The sequence below is a fragment of the Monocercomonoides exilis genome, assembly GCF_001643675.1.
Source record: "Monocercomonoides exilis strain PA203 chromosome Unknown scaffold5-2102611, whole genome shotgun sequence".
NCBI classification, from domain to species: domain Eukaryota; phylum Preaxostyla; order Oxymonadida; family Polymastigidae; genus Monocercomonoides; species Monocercomonoides exilis.
The window spans coordinates 686,749-704,165 of record NW_027150550.1 but is presented as its reverse complement, the minus strand read 5'-3'; the positions used below and the strand labels follow the sequence as shown (position 1 = coordinate 704,165).

At 35.5% G+C, this 17,417-nt stretch overlaps 6 protein-coding genes across 6 annotated transcripts; 1 reads left to right on the top strand and 5 right to left on the bottom strand.

The window, feature by feature from the left end:
* Positions 1-1,412: 1,412 nt before the first annotated feature.
* Positions 1,413-3,158, bottom strand: MONOS_3179 (putative calreticulin). Its single transcript, XM_067873160.1, has 3 exons — positions 3,072-3,158; positions 2,404-2,948; positions 1,413-2,339 (listed from the first exon to the last, which is right to left on the bottom strand). Exons 1-3 carry the CDS (start codon positions 3,139-3,141, stop codon positions 1,725-1,727), a joined length of 1,230 nt encoding a protein of 409 aa, XP_067734211.1. The 5' UTR covers positions 3,142-3,158; the 3' UTR covers positions 1,413-1,724.
* Positions 3,159-3,291: 133 nt separating this feature from the next.
* On the bottom strand, positions 3,292-4,355 carry MONOS_3180 (putative 40S ribosomal protein S8-1). Its single transcript, XM_067873162.1, has 4 exons — positions 4,335-4,355; positions 4,059-4,265; positions 3,945-3,997; positions 3,292-3,860 (listed from the first exon to the last, which is right to left on the bottom strand). Exons 1-4 carry the CDS (start codon positions 4,336-4,338, stop codon positions 3,471-3,473), a joined length of 654 nt encoding a protein of 217 aa, XP_067734210.1. The 5' UTR covers positions 4,339-4,355; the 3' UTR covers positions 3,292-3,470.
* An 18-nt stretch (positions 4,356-4,373) lies between these two features.
* Positions 4,374-10,214, bottom strand: MONOS_3181 (Polo-like kinase 1; the record flags this gene model as incomplete). Its single annotated transcript, XM_067873163.1, has 3 exons — positions 4,374-9,746; positions 9,815-10,034; positions 10,096-10,214. The coding sequence occupies 3 exons, from the start codon at positions 10,212-10,214 to the stop codon at positions 4,470-4,472; spliced, it is 5,616 nt and encodes a 1,871-aa protein (XP_067734209.1). The 3' UTR covers positions 4,374-4,469.
* Positions 10,215-10,235: 21 nt separating this feature from the next.
* Positions 10,236-11,336, bottom strand: MONOS_3182 (Adaptor protein complex 3 (AP-3), sigma subunit; the record flags this gene model as incomplete). The annotated part of the gene is made up of 5 exons (XM_067873164.1): positions 10,236-10,523; positions 10,585-10,707; positions 10,794-11,018; positions 11,088-11,141; positions 11,205-11,336. 4 exons carry the CDS (start codon positions 11,334-11,336, stop codon positions 10,594-10,596), a joined length of 525 nt encoding a protein of 174 aa, XP_067734208.1. The 3' UTR covers positions 10,236-10,523; positions 10,585-10,593.
* Positions 11,337-11,474: 138 nt separating this feature from the next.
* Positions 11,475-12,710, bottom strand: MONOS_3183 (putative Guanine nucleotide-binding protein subunit beta-like protein A). The gene is made up of 2 exons (XM_067873165.1): positions 12,562-12,710; positions 11,475-12,436 (listed from the first exon to the last, which is right to left on the bottom strand). The coding sequence occupies exons 1-2, from the start codon at positions 12,668-12,670 to the stop codon at positions 11,568-11,570; spliced, it is 978 nt and encodes a 325-aa protein (XP_067734207.1). The 5' UTR covers positions 12,671-12,710; the 3' UTR covers positions 11,475-11,567.
* A 2,494-nt stretch (positions 12,711-15,204) lies between these two features.
* On the top strand, positions 15,205-17,329 carry MONOS_13957 (uncharacterized protein; the record flags this gene model as incomplete). The annotated part of the gene is made up of 2 exons (XM_067866711.1): positions 15,205-15,798; positions 15,878-17,329. The coding sequence occupies 2 exons, from the start codon at positions 15,205-15,207 to the stop codon at positions 17,327-17,329; spliced, it is 2,046 nt and encodes a 681-aa protein (XP_067734206.1).
* Between the last annotated feature and the right edge of the window lie 88 nt (positions 17,330-17,417).

The window sequence follows — 17,417 nt, the reverse complement described above, 5'->3', positions numbered from 1 at the left end:
GCCCATTATAATTTAAAATGTGATTATATATTTTCATCCCTGTGATTATATTCGATGGAAAATGAATGAAAAATAGGCCAAAAATGTCGGTGCATGGAAAAATGTGACTATAAACGAATGTGATTGTATTCGACGTGATTATATCCGGTTTTGACTGTATCTGTAAATATCTTTTTTTTCCAAAAATTTAAGAATATTCGAAATTGAATGTTGAAAAAATGTTATTTGTTATATTTTTTTGTTATCAAGCAAGTGCAAAAAAAAAAAAAAAAAAAAAAAAAAAAAAAAAAAAAAAAAAAAAAAAACGAAAAAACTAATCTTTTTTGAAATCACTCTTTTTCAGAATTTTGTAAATAAAAATTACTATCGTTGTAATATTGAACATAACAGCTTCAACGATTTGATAAATCAAATAATGATAATGAAATTATTTAGGAATTGGGACAAAATTTTTTGTTTTTTTAATTTTGTTCCACATGGAACTTTCAAAGATTTTCCTCGAATTTTGAATATTTCTTTATTATATTTGCATGAGAATGTTAGAATAAAAATTATTCAATTGCAGAATAAATTTGGAACAAATTATTGAATTATTCATAAATGAAAGAATTGTGTCCCCATTGTTTGTTCAATTTTTTTTCTAAGAAAATTTCTGATCACAACTTGAACGAAAGAATAAGTTCATAAAGGATCGTCCTTGTTGTACCTTTTTCACGTTTTCTTTGACACAAAACTTTCAGCTAATTTTGTAGGAAATGGGAAAGATGAATTTTTTATTCCATAAAATTTTCGAAAAGTTTATTCTGTTTGATTTTCAGATGAAAATGAAAATATTCATTTTTCAATTGGGTGATTATTAATGACATCATATTTTTTTTTTCATAATTTTCGGTACAAAAATTTCCATAAATATAAACTGAAGAACATTGAAAAATGAAAAGGCTAATCATTCACATTTTCATCTTTAATTCAGTTGAAACATTTGTGTTAATACAATTGTGATAATTTTAGCATTTGAATTCAAAATCTCTTTCCTATGATAAATAACGTTTGAGAAATATACACCCCGAAAAAAGATTTGATTTCAAAAAAAATCACCCATGTGTTAAATAACAAACTTATATGTGATCGGGAAAATAAAAAAAAACTCCAATGTGCAATGACTTGTATTCATGTCAAATTTGACTGTTCGATAACAAGAATTCATAAAAACATGCAAATTTTCAATGAACATGAAAATTCAACATTTGTGATGTTTCAGAAAGAATTATCCTAATGAAAATTTTGTTCCTGATAGAATTTTGTTCATTAACTGAATTTGGGAAAAAATAAACGTAAAGAAACAAAAAATTTTTTGGAAAAACAAAACAATGAATTATAATTGATTTTTTGTGTTGATGAACAATTCAAGATTGAAACAGAAAAATCATTCTTTTATCTTTCATTTTCAAAAAGAAAACGCGAAAAGTTATAATTTTGAAAAGATATAATTACAAAAAAGAATGTGGAAGCATTTTAAGCAATAGATATTAATTTTAAAACACGCATATCAAAAAATAGAAATGGATAAATCAAAAGAAAACACTTTTATAAATTGAACAAAAGAACACTGAACTGCAAATAATTACAAAATGACTTTTGATAAACATAATTTCACAGCACTTCATCATCACCTCAAAAGATAAGTTTATGTAATACATTTCTTTTCCAATGAAAATATGCTCTCAGAATTCATTCAAATAAAATTCATCGTCTTCATCGCCTTTTGGCACTTCAATATCTTCTTCATCATCAAGCTTAAGATCATAACGCTTCTGCAATTTCTCGTCTCTCTTCTTTTTATCTCTCACTTTCCTGTCAGCCTGCCTTCTTAGTTCTTCTGCTTCCCATCCAGGCTCTTCTACTTCTCTCTGTTTCTTGAAAGTTGCATTGAAAAATGCATCAAACTCTGCTTCATCATCTCCAATAAATATATTATCAAAGATGGTCCCTGATTGAACCTGCCATATATCAATTGCGACATATCTGAACCAAATGCTCTGCCTTCTTTCTTTTTCTTCAGTGAGTTGCATGTTTGGCACACGTGGTCTTTGCCAAGGCCCCATCCACATCGGATTGGGAATGGTCTTCTGAATCCACTCTCCATGGTACAATGGATTACGGATAATAGGCCGACGCCATTCTCCATCTATGGTATCATTCCAATCCTTCATCTTTGTGGCATTTGGATCTGGAATATACTTCGGCTGATCCCAATCAGCTGGCTTAATATCTTTTGGATCTGGTATTTCTTCTCGGTCATCCCATTCTTCTGGCTTCTCTGCATCAGGATCCTCAACCTAGAATGTTTATCATAAATAATGGAATTTTAATTTTTCTTTTTTAAAAAAAAATTGAACATACAAATCGAGGTGTGTACCAATTGCCCCACTGATCCTGAAATTCACCCCAATTCTCTTTTTTGATATCCGTTTGCAAAACATATGATCCGTTTGCGTACAATTTGATTGCATACAAATGGGTCTCTTTGTCATCTTTGGATCTGATACGTGCTCTTGATTTTTGTTCTCTTCCTTCATGTCTGAAAATCGCATGAACTTGATCGTTGATTGAGCCGCAAGTATCGGGCCCAAACATCAATTCAAATGGAGTATCACCGTTAAAGTTTTCTTGATCAAACGGCTCATTGAAAAACTTTAGATATGATCCTGAACATTTAATATCTTGAGTTTGTGTCACTGTAAATCCAATGAAAAGATTCTTTCGAAAGTTCGTGACAGTTTCTCCAATATCTGCGCTGATATGATAATATCTTTCATCTTGCGATGTCTTCAATCCTTTGGAAGCTTCGAGATGATAGTATTTTGGAGGTCTTTCCCATGTGAATTTACCAGCTTTGTTTTCCTCTTGATGCGCTGTACTATATTTCCATCTTTGCGGCCATGTGTCTATTTGAAAAAATTATTATCAAGTTTAGTAAAAGCAATAAAAAACGATTTTTAATAATTGTTCAATAATTTCAAAACATAGGGCAAATAAAGAAAATAAATTTAAAAATGAAATAAACACACAATCAAATTGCTCAGCAAAATAAACTTTTGCTTCTACTGAAACGAGAAAACCAATAAAAGCAAATAACATTTTTTGAGATGATCATTGGACATAATAAGAATATAAAACGTAATATTTTAATATGATAAAAAATAAATTGTTAAAGTTACATAAAATACATAGTTATCATTAAAAAATATTAATTTGTTTATTTTTATTTGTTTACGAAATAAATAAATATTTTTGATTTTGCTTTTACTTTTACACTTCATCACTTATTAATTTAAATAATCCACATAAATACATAGTGTTAATGCTCAAGTTCAATTCTCAGCACTTTGCCTGTTTTTGTTGAGAAACACCAGAGACATCACAAATCACTGAGATGAAAAAGATTGAGAAATCTCCTTTTCCGAAGTTTACTTATTTCCCTTCTTCTTTCCAACTTTCTTGGAATAGAATTCGAGTTCAGGACCTTCTAAGATATATCCATCAGCTCTTCCACATTGGCCTGGGCGTGATGAAATGCGCGCAAGAAGTCTTCCAGACTGAAATTGTGCAGCAAGAGCTTCTGAGAGTGATCTGTGTTTGTTACGCAATTGCATTTTGCGATGAAGATGGTCTGACATCTTCTTAACAGTTTCCTTTTCGGCTGCTTTCTCTTTTCCTCCTTTTTTGTCCTTCTGAGCTTTGGAAATCTTCTTTTTGCCAATTGAGACGCCATAATGTTTCTCATACCATGCAGCAAACGGAGAAGCATCGATTTCAACAATGCATCCTTTGACGAGAACTTTCATTCTCACAAGTTCCTGTCAGTTAATCATGAAAATTTAAACAATAATTTCACCAAAATAGAGCACATATTTCATAATTTTAAAAAAAAATTCACAAACATTGTTCGATGCATTGTAAACAACATTCAAAATTCTGCACTTGCGTGTTGTGACTAAATTTAATTTTAAAAAGAAATACTTTATTTACAAAAGCAAATATAAAGAATTATTTACCTTCAGAACCCCATGAAAAGTTTCCAGTTTCAAGGCGAAGAGCTCTGTGCTTGATGATTCCTCCACGGCAACGTACTGGATGGACACGAACACCACCAAGATGGGTCATGGCTGCTGGACGGCCAATTTCATACTTTCTCTTTTTCCTCCACTCCTTTTGCTTGCCACTTGTTGCACGGCGTTTGTGAATTGAGTCTCGAGTAATTCCTATAGTAATATTATTTAATATAACATACAGAATTGTATCCAAATGTCAAAAATACGTTTTTAACAAACCCATTTCGATCCTACTTATTTAAGAGCATGAAAACACAAAAATTTCCCATATTTTTTCATTTAAGATCATTAATTTCGAGTTTAAAGAAAGAAACATAAATGTGAAATGAAAATTTTGTAAAAAAAATCCAATTGCTATGTGTGTTGAATACGCAAAGGATCCAGTACATTTCGAAGACATGCTGCAAGATTACTCAATCTTTTGCAAAACCCTTGTCCAAAAGTAGAAATTGCTTCATCCAAAAACAATGTTGATTCTCTGCAGTCCTTTTCAATGTAAGTACAAATTGGGGGAAGGGGAGGGTCAGGCGGGGGAATAAGATCGAAACGTGCAGACGGAGAAAATCCTAAGGAAGGCACAAATTTGGACGAAGTGTGAGGATTGGGTGGATGTCTTCTTGAGAATGGATCAGAAGGGAATGGAGTGAATGAGTGATAGAAACAGGACAAGTCATCAAGTGAAGGAGAAGGAGAAGAAGAAGAAGAAGAAGAAGGAGAAGAAGGAGAAGAAGAAGTATTTGAAGTATTATTATTATTATTATTAGAAGAAATGCACGAATACACAAAGGGATGAGGGACAGCAGGGGAGATGACGATTTTGGAGTGGTCGAGGAAGTTTGCTTGGACAGTTCCATTTGAAAGGACAAAGAGGATGGCCTGCTTCGTCCGCACACACTTCATCAGCTGAGTGGCTGGGAAGAAGCGGCGAGGAGGTGTCAGCTCAATCAGATGAGGGTTGCTTGGAGCGAATTCGACGGGGGAAGAGGAAGGAGAGGAAGGAGAGGAGGAAGAAGAGGAAGAGGTAGAAGAGGAAGAAGCAGAAGCAGAAGCAGATGAAGATGATTTCTTTGAGTCATCTCTAACAGAAGTGATAACATTCAAGTCATCTTCATTCAGCTCATCCATCTTCATTCGATATTCTTTCTTCCTTTCTTCGTCAATCACATCTCCATATCTTGCTATCTGCAGCTCTGGATCTTCAAACTCATCATCATCTTCGTCCTCTTCTTCTTCTTCTTCTTCCTCTTCATCCTTTTCATTATCCCCTTCTCTCTTCTCTCTCTTCTTCTCCTTCTCTTTTTTCACTTCTCTTTCCTTTCTCTCCTCTTTCTCTCCTCTCCCTTCTCTCTCTTCCTTCCCCTCCTCTTCCCAGCACACCTCCAAGTAATTGTCTTCCTCTGGCACATAACATCCCACCGTGTCTCTGAAGTACTTTTTGATGTGTCTCAACACACCCAACTTCTTCCCTGCTGCTTTTGGCGGGTTGAACGAGAAGAAGCAGCTGACTCCTTTGAATGCTGGCACATAAATAGATTGAATATCCGATGTTGTGTCTTCTTCTTCTTCTTCTTCTTTCTCTTTCTCTTTCTCTTTCTCTTTTTCTTCTTCTTCTTCTTTGTTCTTTGTTTCGCGCTTTGGCCAAAACTGGAGCTCTGAATAGAAACAAGGGGGAATATTCTCTTTGGATGAAGATGTGGCAGTGTGTTTGTCTTTTGAGCATGCAACTTCTGTTACTTCTTTCTCTTTCTCTTTCTCTTTCTCTTTCCTTTCCTCCTTCTCTTCCTCTCTCTTCAGCACAACCCTCACAACATCCCTGCTTCTCTCTCTGCTTCTCTGGAAGCCTGACAGAATCGACGTGGAGTCGTTGAAGAACACACACGTGTGCCTGTTTGACAGCTGAATGCCGAAGCCATAGCGATTTGTGTAGTCGACCCACGCCACGACACGCAAAGGAGGGGGAAGCTGTTTGTTTGCAGGTGAGAAGTCGAGAAGAGGAGGAGGTGTTGTGGAGGGAAGGGCAGGATGGGAGGATGAGGATGAGGAAGAGGCAGAGGCAGAGGCAGAGGCAGAGGCAGAGGGTGTGGAAGAAGAAGAAGAAGAAGAAGAAGCACTTGCTCTTTCATTTCTCCTTGTCTCTTCCTCTTTCTTTTCCTCTTCTCTCCCTCTCCTTCGTGTCAATGCACGAGCCATGAATCTCTTCAAAGAGACTGTCGAGTAATGCTTCGAGAAAGCGAAGGGAGAAGAAACACATTCTCCTCGTGCACTCGCCATCTGCTCTGGATGACTCAGGGCTTGTTGTATTTGTGTCACCAGAAAGAGCACTGAACGTGGCTCTTCCAAAGAAGTGACAAGAGGCAGAGGAGCATTCACACTGCGCAAAGGAGCTGCAGAGGAAGAGGGCTTTTGAGCTGATTTTGATTGCTTTGTGAGTTTTGATTGTTTTGAAAGATTTGTTAGATTTGTTAGATTTGTTAGTTTTGGTGGGTTGGATGCATTTGATGTATTTGATTGCTTTGGCTGCTGTTGTTGTTGAGCAGAGACGACTGAGAGGAGGTGGGAAGGAGGCAGCTGAAAGGTGACTTTGGCAGCAGGAAGAGGCATGGCGGAAGAAGTGAATGGAGAAGAAAGGATTGAGAGGGAAGAGAATGTGGCTGAGGGGGAGAGCATCATTGTGGTTAGAGACATTGTGGGAGAGGAGGAAGAGGATGAGGAAGAAGGAGAGGAAGAAGAAGAAGATGATGATGATGTCATCGAATGTGGAGGAGGTGTTGAAATGGAAGAAGAAGAAGTTGTAGAAGAAGTAGAAGAAGTTGAACCAAATGAAGAAGTGAATTGTTTGTTTGCAATGGATGTTGGTGTGTGTGGTTGTGGTGGGGTGGATAAAGAAGAAGAAGAAGAAGAAGAAGAAGAAGAAGACTCATCAGAAGTGAGATTAGCATTGTTTGAATGTGAATGCTCTTCGGGTGAAGGAAACAGCTTTTGAGGTGTTTCCATTGAGGGTGGGGTTGAGCAAGTGACAGGAACAGAAGAAGAAGAAGAAGAAGAAGAAGATGATGATGATGATGATGAATGTGAAGAAGGCGATGAAGAAGGAGATGTTAAAGACAAAGTTGAACCAGGTGGAAACGAAGTGAGTGAGGATGAAAGCGCCAATTTCTTTGAAGAAGCAACAAGAGAGCCATTTTTTGTGCTTCGTTTTGTCACTTCCTTCTTTGCAGTATCAATCAAAGAAGATGAAAATGTCCGGCCGAACCGCTTTTGTGGGGCAGATGTTGGTCTTGTTGAAGAAGAAGAAGAAGAAGATTTGGTTGAAGAAGATGAGATGGGGGTGGAAAGAGTGGAAAGTGATGATGTGGCGGATGGTGATGATAATGAAGATGAAGATGATGTTGAAGTTAATGATAATCTTGCAGATGATGAGGCAGATGATGAAGATGAGCTTTTTGAGAAGGGAGAGTTTGAACGAATAAATTTCGAGTGTGTGTCAGAATTGATTGAAGAAGAAGAAGAAGAAGAAGAGCAAATGGGACGAGGAGACGCTGAACGATGTGAAAGTGACTGCCTGTTGGATGATGATGATGACGATGGTGGTGTGGAAAATGAAGAAGAAGAGGAGGAGAAGGAGGAAGAAGAGGAAGAAGTAGAAGAAGAAGCTGTTTTTGGTGTGCGAAACTGTTTTGGCTTTGGTGACACGCGCAGATTCATCGGCTGTGTCTTCTTCATCAAAATAGGCGCCTTCAATATTTGTATCTGCTTTGCATTGCTTTCTTCCTTCTCTCCTTTTCTTCCTGTTCTCCCGCTGCTCTGCACCCCTCCTTCTTTCCCTTCTTCACAACAACCTGACTCTCTGCTCCTATCTGTCAGTTCTCCTACTCCTCCACTTCCACTTCTTCCTTCTCTTCCTTCTCTTCCTTCTCCTTCCCCTCCTCCACTTCCATCCATCTTTCTCTCACTTCCACTCTCAGAGCCTCCTCTCCCACTTGAAAATCCTTCCAGTGTCGATGCAATGAATCCCTTGTTGATCACACTGAGCCCAACGCCGCTGACATTCGACACGCCCAGCTTGCTTCTGTCCAGCCGGATGGAGTTCTGTGTGTCTGAGGCAGCTGCATAAGAAGCACTTGAAGATGAAGAAGAAGATGATGATGAAGGTGATGTTGATGTTGTTGATGTTGTTGCACTGGAAGGTCTGACTCGTTTCGCAGGCTGCAAGTAAATCCCACTGGCTGCTTTGTCTTTCGTGTCTCTTCTGCTGCCAACAGAAATGTCGTCTGTGGATGAGCACCGCTGAAGATGCCTTGTTTGAGACGAATGAGAACGAAAGACAGGAGAGGAAGAGCCAACTTGGGGTGTTTGTCTGGATTTTGTGGTGCTTTTGACGGATGAAGTGGAAGAAGAGGGTGAGTTGTGGGTGGAAACAGAACGAGAAGAAGAAGAAGAAGAAAATGATGATGTTGTTGATGAAGGTGTGGCGTTGGAGGAAGAAGAAGAGGGGGAGGGGGAAGAGGAGGGGTAGGGGGAGGAAGCTGAAGTGTTAGATGAAGATGATGATGAAGATGCCACATTAATACGAGGAGCAGAACGAGATCTTGTCATCGTCCTTTTGATTGGAAGAGAAGAAACTGGCCTTTTGTTGAGAGACGATTGAAGTGACATATTTGAAGAGCGTGGTTGTTCTGTTTGTGTGTTTATTGGCACTGAAGAAGAAGAGGAAGAAGAGGAAGAAGAAGATGTCATTGAATATGTTGATGAATCTGCAGATGAAGAAAAATGATTGACATTTTGTTTTTGTTTGTCTAATTCTGCAGATGATGGCATTGCTGGTTCAGATGTTGAAGGTACTTCATTCGTTTGATTCTCTGAAGCAGAAATTGTATTTGAAGAGAAACCAGATGATACTGGAGCAGACGACAAAGAAGACGGATTGTGCAATGATGGCTTATTGAGCAACATTCTCTGAGTGTTTTGCTGCTCTCTTTTGTCTGCCTCTGCAGAATTGCCATTCAAAGAGCTGTTTTTCTCTCTGTCTGAAGTCACAGGCGCTGCTGTCTTTGAGGCAAACATGCTGTCAAAATGAGGAATTTGCTGAGTCAATGGTGAAGGGTGGCCGTTGACCCAGTCGTTCTCAAGAAGCTCGCTTATTGTCGGGCGCTTCGTCCAGTCCGTCTGCAGAATCGAAGAAATCACATCGCGCGCGCCTTCGCTGATGATAATTGTGGAGGAAAATCTGTACTCTGCTTTACGAATACGCTGATATGTCTCCTTCACGTGCTGTGTCTCAAAAGGCGCTCGGCCAAACAGCATAGTAAATATTATCACCCCAACAGACCAAACATCTGCCTCGAATGAGTGCCCAATCTCTTTGCAGAACAAGACCTCTGGGGCTATGTAGTTTGGTGTTCCACAAATTGTTTTTCTTCTCTCTTCTCTATTCTTTAGTTGTACTGCAAGCCCAAAATCACCCAGCTTCACTTTGTTATCTTTCGCTAGAAAAACATTACCCAGCTTTAAATCTCTATGAATTATATTCTTTTCGTGAAGGTACTCTAAGGCAGGGAGAAGCTGAAGAAGAAAATATCGTGCTTCGCTTTCCATTAGTCTTCCGTTTTTTTTCACCAAGTCAAGGAGTGTCTGAGATACAAATGCAAATAAGAATTGTAAAGCATCTTTTGTTATATGTCATAAAATATAGCACATACACTTCCAGTGCAGAGTTCCAAAACAAGATAAACATTTTCTTCATCTTCAAAATAGTGATGGAATTGGACGATATGACGATGAGTAATTGAACTGTGAATTTGTATTTCTGATGCAAGTTTTTCACGTGTTTTTTCTTTTGTTAAAATTGACTTTGGAACAACTTTTCCTGCGAAAATTTCTAAAGTTGAAAGATCCGTAAATTCAAACACTTTTGCAAATCTTAAAAAATTTTTTTTGTTTTGAAACAGCTAAAAATAGTAAGATAATGTTGATTGCAAACCCTCCTTTTCCTAGGGCTGTTCCTCGCTTGTACTTAACTTTGCTTTCTTTATCTTCAACAATATCTGGGCACAATATTTCGATTTTATTATTTGCCCTTTCCTTTTCCTTGTTTTCCATGATGCGACAATTTATATAACGAAAAAATTACCCTTTTTATTGATTCTTTGACTCCAACAGCAAAAATTTTTAAAGATAACAAAAGTGAATAAAGGTTATAATCCCAAAACTAATAGATGAAGAAAAAATGGACAAATAATGGAATTATATGCCCTTCAAATACACCACTCATAATTTATGAAATGATTAAGCAGAGGGACGATAACATATAGAAGAGAAGAACGAAAGAGAAGAAAAGAATAAAAAATTCTGCAATTTGACAATGATTGCGAAGAGATTAAAAAAGCAAGAGCTTATCACAAGTGATAGCTATAATAAAATGATAAATAAATATTATAATTATTTAAAATAAAGTAAAAAAAAGGCAAACATTCGGTTTTTATCTTGAAGCTTTATCTAATTTATCCATTGCATCAACAGAAGGAAGGACATCAGAAGATTTAGTTTCTAAAATTAGCCCTGCGCAAATTATCTCGTCAAGAATTGCATAACACTTTATGCAATAAGATTAACATTTAAATATTGAATGAAAAATGTAATTTCTAAGTACAAAAAAAATGATTTAAAAAATATGCATACTTTTTCATGATTGAAAATGAGGTGAAGTTCGCAGACGTTGTGAAATGCGTTATCTAAACACTCGACGTAGTTTTGAATCAAATCCAGGATTGCTAATTCATTTTCCGCCGCGTCACACACAATTACAAAGCAAAGAGTGGCATATAAGCGATAAATAATTTTTATTGATTTGCTATCCCCCCAAATTCCTGTGTTTTCAAGAAAGTTACACGCCGAGGCTGGACGCTGTTTTGTCAAAATAAATATTCAAAATATTCAACTAACTTTTAATTTTTCATAATTAAGTGTTCAAACTTTAGATATCAAATTGTAAATTTCTTTTGTTAAATGCTTTTTCCTCTCGAAAGTCTAAAAATTCATTTTATAATGATGACAAGTTTTAAAGAGGCAATAATCATTTGCAATTCATACCATATCTTCATAAAAACGTGTAAGTCGTGGTATTCCTCTGTTATTAACAACTATTACCGACAAAATCATATTTTGTTCAGGATTCTCTATCAAACAATTGATAGCTGATCTGATCAACGATCGTAACCCCATTCTCTTAAATAAAATGATTCACAATTCGTTCTATTCAAAATATTTTTATCATTCAAAACGCTCTATTTATTAATAATTTTTATATGTTTTATAAAAAGAGAGACAATCTTCCTTCCGTGCAAAATTACAAAAAAATAATAAAATAATTAATTTTTTCATTGTTGAAATTACTTCGGTACATTATTTAATGGCAAGCAGAAGTGAATCTGGTGAAAATAAGTAAGAAGATATTTATTGTGTGGTGGCTGGAATGTTCCAAGATCTGATGAAGCCATCAGAATAGCCAGCAAACAAATTCATTCCGTCGATTGAGAATGAAGTTGACAAGCATTTTGGTACTTTTGGTTCTTTCGTTTCAGCTTCAGCATCAACAGCAACTTCGCGATCAGCAGCCTGAAGCTTTAAGTCAATGATGCATTGTTTCTTCTTGAGGCAGAAAATCTTGAGAGCGGAATCAGTTCCAACAGCAATCCACAATTTGCTTGGAGAGAAAGTGATAGAGTTGATCACATCACCAGCTTGCAATGTGTACAAATGTGATCCTGTGTTAAGGTCATAAAGATTCACAACCTGATCTTTTCCACCTGATGCAACGAAAGCGCTATCTGGTGAAATGGCAATAGAGTTGATGTATCCTGTGTGGCCTGTCAATGCATATTTCTGAGCAAATGTTGTTCTGTCCCACACGCGAATCATTCTGTCATATCCTGCTGAAACAATTGGGTTGAGGTCATCGGCCATTCCAAATCTCACGCAGGTAATCCATTCTGGCAACTCAGCTGTGGAGTATTTCAATTCGCCATGAATGTTCCACAATTTGATGGTTTTATCGCGCCCAGCTGAAATGATTTGGCGGTTTCCACGAGAAAGAGCAACTGAAAGAACATCGTCTGTGTGACCATTGAAACGGGCAATTGTTTTTTTTGCTGAAAGATCCCACAAGCGCAATGTCTTATCCCATGAAGCTGAAAGGGCGTATTGTCCATCAGATGACAGGCAAATATCTTGGACGAAGTGATTGTGTCCTGTCAAAACGCTTTTTGGTGTTATGTATGACTCTGGATGAGTTTCATTAATTTTCCACATGCACAAAGTTTTGTCTTCAAATAAAAATGAAATAAATACGCGAAAGTTAGATGTGATATGAAACGAAATGTAAATGATATTGCATAATGAATAAGCATTTTCGGCTGATTGGCAAAAGAGAAGAACAATATAAACAAACCCCGAGATCCTGAAACGATGTGATCTCCGGCTGCTGCAATTGAAGTAACCCAATCACCATGATTTTTATATGAGCCTCGTGAAACGACACCAGATCCTTGAGAAGCCATTCCGAAGATAAAATGAATTTTTTCTCCAATCTTAAATAAGGATCGTATAACATACTTTCATGAAAACATTGCTTTTGGGATACATTGAAAATTTTAGATTTTTAAAAGTTTCAAAAATTGATTTTAACATTTGTCTTTCAATGAAAATTTATTAATGAATTATTTATATTCAAAATAATGCAAATTATGAACTTTTGAATATTTTTGATATTTTTTGCTTTGTTTGTGTAACAAGATATTTTGAAAACCACTTTTTTTTTCGGAATATAAATGTTCCGATCCCCAAGAATACTTTTGTAAATAATATGAATTTAGAAAATCTGCAAAATATTACTATTCACAAATCAGGAAAATGTGTTTTTTCAAATTTTTTGTTTCTTCAAATTGATGTTGATTATTTTCGTTTATTTTTTCATGACTGAAGACTTGTTCATGGAAGTATAAGTTATGTGTTATGATTGTTTTGAGTTTTTTTCATTGTTCGTTAACTTAACTTTTATTGTCTTTTTGTTTTATTTTCATTTTTATTTATATTTTTTATTTTTTGTTCTTAATCACTTCGTTTCAATAAATATTTTTTTTCTTATCGCAAAAAAGAAAATAAATTTTCTTTCTTTCTTTTTCAACAAAAATGTTGTATGAAATGTTTTTATTCTTGTTGGTATTGATTTTGGTGATTATTTTTGAAATCATAACTATTTTCGGTGGGTTAATTTTTCAAAGGTTGTTTATCTTTGAATAAAGATTTTGTATTAAAATGATAAATTTCATCAAAATCATTTCAAAAGCATATGTTTTAGCAGAAATTATGATTAAGATATCCTTATATAGTACAGTTTGTGCAAAATATACCGGATAAGATCGATATCTCAATAGCAACATGAAGAAAAATTCTGAAAATTTTCCTCAAAATATATCTCTTCAATGCAAACTCACGTGGGGAACAAGACTTTTTGAATAGCTTTATTTGTTCTCAGTGAAAATTATTATTGAAAATTCGGACAGACTCAAAATCCTATTTCTCCGTAATTTCAATAATAATTCTTTCTGAGCACAAATGAAGCTGCTTTGAAAGTCTCTTTAATTAATTAAGTTTGAATTGATGAGATATATTTTGAGGAAAATTGTCAGAATTTTTCTTCATGTTGCTATTGAGATATCGATCTTATCCGGTATATTTTGCACAAACTGTATTTTCACTTTTAAGTGCTCTTTTATTAACATTAAAAGGAAATATATGAACTGAATATTTTAAATAAATAAATATTAAATCAATAATTATCACCCATTTGTCTATATTTTCATGAAAAGTTGGGGAGAAATATTTCACTTCAGGCATTTTCATTGAAAAATTATGCATTTTTTATTGACTTTTTGAGATCAAAAAACACAATAAAAATGGGTCCATTATTTAATATTCGTAAAATGTTGGAGAACTTAATGTTTCAATATCAACGATGCATGTTTACGGATACGAGAATCAAATTTATTTTGAAATCCGAGAAAGCGAAACAAAGTTATGAGTGAAAATATATTTTCCAGCTTTGTGCATAAAAAGCTTGAAAGTCCGTATTTTCCCTCAGTTCCTTTTGAATAAGTTTCTTATGAAAATGAAAATTTTTACGTTTTTATCATACTTTCATTCAAGCTCAGTATAATTCACAAGAATAAATGTGATTGTTTGATAATGTTATTATCTCGATTTTAGTGAAGTTTCGTTGAATGAACAATAACTTTATCATAGCAGGACTTAAAAATATAATTTGAAAATTAAACATTTGCAACTTTTCAAAAAGAATTGTGTGGATTAAAAAAATTATCCAAATTTTGCCATCAGAAATATTTAATTATTTTCGAATTTCCAAAAATCAAATTTGTTTCAAAGTTTTAAACATAACTATTATTCATGCCGAAACAGAAAATTATCAAACATGTTATTGAAATTCTTAACAACAAAAAACAATCGATTCAAAAATAAAAAATAAAAACTAAATAAAATAAATAATTAAAAACAAAAAAAAGACACTTTGTTCAAACTGAGTTTTTTGACCTTCACCAATTGCAGAAACTATCCTAGTCACAAAGGCCTATATGAATAATTCTAATGCAATCACATATTAATTATCTTTCTTTTTTCTTTTTTCTTTTGAAGAAGAAAAAAGAGAAATATTGGAAAAAAAAAACGTGAAAATTATTTAATATTCAAAATTATCTAATAACTCATACAAATATAAATAGTTTTTTTATTCGCGAAAATATTGAAGGAATTTCAACAAATATTTATCATTTTGAATTTAAAATATTTTAAAAAAATTGAAGTTTTGTTTAAAAAAATGTCCATAATTAAAAAAATTCAAATAAATCTAATGTTTGAACTTATAAAATTTAAAAAAAAATAATTTTAATAAAATTAAAATAAATTTATATTTTACCTCAATTAGATTTAGAGATTATTATATATATATATTTTCGTGCATTGTAGCCAAACAAACGTTTTTTTTTAAAGGAATAAGCAATAAACCTATCATTAACTTATGAATTTATTGAATCCCCAAATTAATCAATCGCCATCATATTTACTGACAACAAACTCAAGGAAAAAACCAGATGGATTCAACATTAACCAGGAATTGACACAAAAAAATGATAGAACGATGAATTCTTTTTCAAATTTTAAGTGGGTTAGCCCAAGTCAATGCGAAATTGAAGGATACGATGATTATCCTGAAGTTTCATTTGTGCCCCGTGAAACTGAAGAGAAAGTCGAAGATTCGCTTTCGGAATTAAAATCTATCAATAAGAAAATTCAAGAACAACTCGTCGAATTGCAAGCTACATTTAACAAAGAAGCGCAGGAGCACAAAAGAATGTTAATGCGATCATTTAAAGATCGACTCCACGAAGAAGCTATTGAAAAACAGCCCGATCATCAAGATGAAATTGATGCCGATGCTTCTTATTGGATCAAAAGATTTCGTGAAAGTAGTCAAACTGTTTCTTTGCTCCAAATGGAACTGGAAAGGGTCCACAGGCTTAATGAATCACTTTCAATTGAATTGAAAAGGAAAGCATTTGAATATACCGAATTCAACGAAGAGAACACAGAATTACAAGTTCAACAAGAAAAAGTCTGACAACTTTCAATTTTTTTGCATATTTTTTTTGGCACACTTTTTTTAAACATATCTATGAATTGAATTTACACAGCTCCTCGAAGAAAACCGGAGATTGAAAGAAGAATTATTGACTTTACAAAAAATAGGAAAGGAAAAACTATCAGAAATGAAAAGCAGAGCTAAAACAAGCAAAGAATCCACGCGGAATTTCAGATCTTCAGAGAAAACAAAGTCACTTGCTTTTAAGGGAACTAAAACAACAGGATCTGCAGTGGTTGAATCAGAGGAAGAATTAATGAGAGCTGCCGAAGCAATGAAAACACGCAGGCGGCCGACGGCTTTGGAGGAAGTGAAGAGAGCTCTTGGGATGGGAATGCCGTCATTATCAGCTGGATCTTCTCCATCTTCTCTTTCATTACGCACTCTGCACACAGCATCTGCTACGTCTTCAGCAGCAACAACAGCCCGCATGCTTCTATCGACGAATCGTGTCGACACAAAGCAGGTTCGTCCATCGCAGCTTCCTCTTCCATCTTCTCCCACTTCACTTCGAAGAAGAATGGTGTCACTCAGAAACGAGCTGGCTGAGCGCAAAGAGGAAAAAGCAAAGAGTATACGGGCAAGTGTTGCAGAAGAGGCGGAGCGGAAGAATCTGCAGCAGATCATGGTGGATTGCATCGAAGATGTGCAGGAAGAGATGGAAGAAGAAGAGGAAGAGTTGATGATGGAAGAGATGGACGAAGAAGATGGATACACAGCAGATGAAAGGCTTGAAAGGAAGAAACAAAGAGAGGCAGAGCGAGAAAGAAAGAAAAAAGAGGCTGAATTGAAGAAAGAGCGGCAGTCGACGAATGAGAAGATGCGTCTTGCATCTGCAACTGCCTCATTAATTTCTGGGCATTCGTTTGCATCAAGCATTGCTGCTGGCGTTCCATCTTCAACATCCTCCATGTTATCTGGCTCAACAACACTTTCTGTGGGACCGTCCGCGTCATCTCGATCTGTTCTGTCTGCAGCGACGGTTCCATCTTCGACTGCGCCTTCTACAACAGCTGTGCTATCTGCCACAACTGTTGGCAGATCTCCTTTTTCTTTTTCTGTTGATTCGCCTTCACTTTCACCAGAAGTGCTGCTGCTTTTGCACCTCTTTGACTCCACTTTTTCGTCTGCAACACAAAATGCGAGGGCAGGAATAGGCAGAGTGAGGTGGAGAGAGGACACAAATGTGGATGATGACAGGAGGAAAGGAATTCAATCTGAAGGCCAACGAACAAGAGGAAATAGAACTCAGAGGGACAGAAGCGACAGGAGAAGTGAAAGAGGCGTTATGCGAATGGACAGCTCACTCGATGACAACAGCACGTTGGACAGATTGGTGTTTGAAGACATGAAAAGAGAAAAAGCGGAGAGAGAAAGAGAGAACAAGAGATTAGGCACACCAAAGACGGAGATGAAAGCCGAAAACGAACAATACAAATCTTTGAGAACAGATCCAATTGCAGAAGAAGAACAGGATTATGAAGAACTTTTTGACAACATTTGATAGAAAAAAATACATTTCACATCAATGAACTCACTTATAACCATTTATTATTTATTGTCTGCTCTTACAATTCCTCTTTCATTTCAAT

Excerpts from the sequence above, each read along its gene's own strand:
- MONOS_3183 (XM_067873165.1), bottom strand. The coding sequence starts at position 12,670 with ATGGCTTCTCAAGGATCTGGTGTCGTTTCACGAGGCTCATATAAAAAT. Across the intron at positions 12,437-12,561 it reads CATCGTTTCAGGATCTCGGG|ACAAAACTTTGTGCATGTGG; the intron begins GTTTGTTTATAT and ends TTTTATTTGAAG.
- MONOS_3180 (XM_067873162.1), bottom strand. Across the intron at positions 3,998-4,058 it reads CTTTTCATGGGGTTCTGAAG|TCACAACACGCAAGTGCAGA; the intron begins GTAAATAATTCT and ends AATTAAATTTAG. Across the intron at positions 3,861-3,944 it reads TTTACAATGCATCGAACAAT|GAACTTGTGAGAATGAAAGT; the intron begins GTTTGTGAATTT and ends ATTAACTGACAG.
- MONOS_3179 (XM_067873160.1), bottom strand. The coding sequence starts at position 3,141 with ATGTTATTTGCTTTTATTGGTTTTCTCGTTTCAGTAGAAGCAAAAGTT. Across the intron at positions 2,949-3,071 it reads TTTTGCTGAGCAATTTGATT|ACACATGGCCGCAAAGATGG; the intron begins GTGTGTTTATTT and ends TTTTTCAAATAG. Across the intron at positions 2,340-2,403 it reads ATTGGTACACACCTCGATTT|GTTGAGGATCCTGATGCAGA; the intron begins GTATGTTCAATT and ends TAAACATTCTAG.